Source organism: Emiliania huxleyi (assembly GCF_000372725.1).
Source record: "Emiliania huxleyi CCMP1516 chromosome Unknown EMIHUscaffold_2096, whole genome shotgun sequence".
Classification (NCBI taxonomy): Eukaryota; Haptophyta; order Isochrysidales; family Noelaerhabdaceae; genus Emiliania; species Emiliania huxleyi.
The window spans coordinates 1-1,357 of record NW_005200511.1 but is presented as its reverse complement, the minus strand read 5'-3'; the positions used below and the strand labels follow the sequence as shown (position 1 = coordinate 1,357).

At 65.3% G+C, this 1,357-nt stretch overlaps 1 protein-coding gene across 1 annotated transcript; it reads left to right on the top strand.

Annotated features, from left to right (window-relative positions):
• Positions 1-350: 350 nt before the first annotated feature.
• EMIHUDRAFT_373649 (hypothetical protein) lies at positions 351-1,334 on the top strand (the record flags this gene model as incomplete). Its single annotated transcript, XM_005780982.1, has 4 exons — positions 351-813; positions 905-927; positions 961-1,042; positions 1,201-1,334. Coding segments are annotated over 4 exons (665 nt in total), but the record flags the coding sequence as incomplete, so codon positions are not given.
• Between the last annotated feature and the right edge of the window lie 23 nt (positions 1,335-1,357).

Sequence of the window (1,357 nt, the reverse complement as noted above, 5' to 3'; positions counted from 1 at the left end):
TCCGTTAAGAACGGCAATGCACTCCGTGGTGAAAAGAGAAAGCGGAGAGCAAACAAGAACACAACGCGCTCTCTCACGATTGGGCTGTCTGTTTTCTTTCTTGTTCTGCGCTCTCTCACATGACAAGCGATCCCACGACAGCGAGTGTCGGAGTGTGGGGGACTACATGATCCGTACGTGAAGGGTGGAGGGGCCCGTCCGCAGAGGCCAGAGCTAGGTAGGCGGCGCGGGCACCCCCCACTGGGGCCGAGGACAAAAGGCCGTTTGCCGCATGCTTGTTCTTGGTCCAGTTGGTGCGCATCTTGCGCGCCTGCTTGTTGATGTTTTCGGCGTCGCCCGCCACCGCCGCCATGGAGATCAAGAAGATCCCGGCCTGCTGCGGCGGCGCGGCCGGTCGAGGCCGGGCTCGGCCCGGCCCGCGACGGCTGGCCGCCGACGAGCGCGCTCGCGCTGCTCGTCAAGATGGCGGCGGTGGCGATTGCGGCGACGGTCGTTCAGTCGTACAGCGCTCAGGCGTCTGTCTTCTGTCGTCTGTTGTCGCATTTCGCACACGCGCGCGCCGCGCGACCCGCGTCGCTCCGCGAGGGCATGAGCCTTCCGCGATTCGATCCCGCAGCCAAAAGCTGCTCGCTCGAACCCCGCGGCCGACTCTACCATCGCGGCCGCAGCTGTTGAGCTCTCCAGAAGACTGGTGCCTCATATGCTGCCTCCCTGCGGATGCTGCCGGCGAGCCTGGCGGTCCGCTGTACTACAAGGAAGTGTTGACTCGATTCTACCTCGAATTCTTCTACCCCCACGACTCGGAACGCGAATGTGACAGGACCATCGGGGTCCTTCAGCCACCAAAGTGAGATCACCCGAGAGCAGCTGAGCCTGCCTCTGGCCTCGCCTCCCTCTCCTTCAGGCATTCGTGGCATCTTATGGGTCGTCTAGAGTATCGACCTCTGGCGAGTCAGCCAGCCCCACTTTGAGGGCGCCATGAAGTACAGCGACGGCGGCGCTGGCGGCGGCGACGGGGGCGACGGCGGCGACGGCGGACCAGGTGGCGGCGCGGGCGGAGGATCAGGCGCGGGTGGTGGGGGAGGTGGCGCTGGCGGGTTTGGAGGCGATGGAGGAGACGGTGGAGGTAGTGGTGTGCGGCCGGCCCTGCGCCACCGCCACGCTCCGGTGGGTGTCGGTGGGCCTGACGCAATGAGACGATCGCCACCTCGCTGGCCTCTCCGCAGGCCCCCCCACCGCGTCGAACTCATCGGCGCGGGCTCTCTCCGGCTACGGGACCGGCCCCAGCTTCGGCTGAGGGCTGACAAGCTGCCGAGCCCAAATCACTGTGAGAGAACATGGGATAGTTATTGTTGAT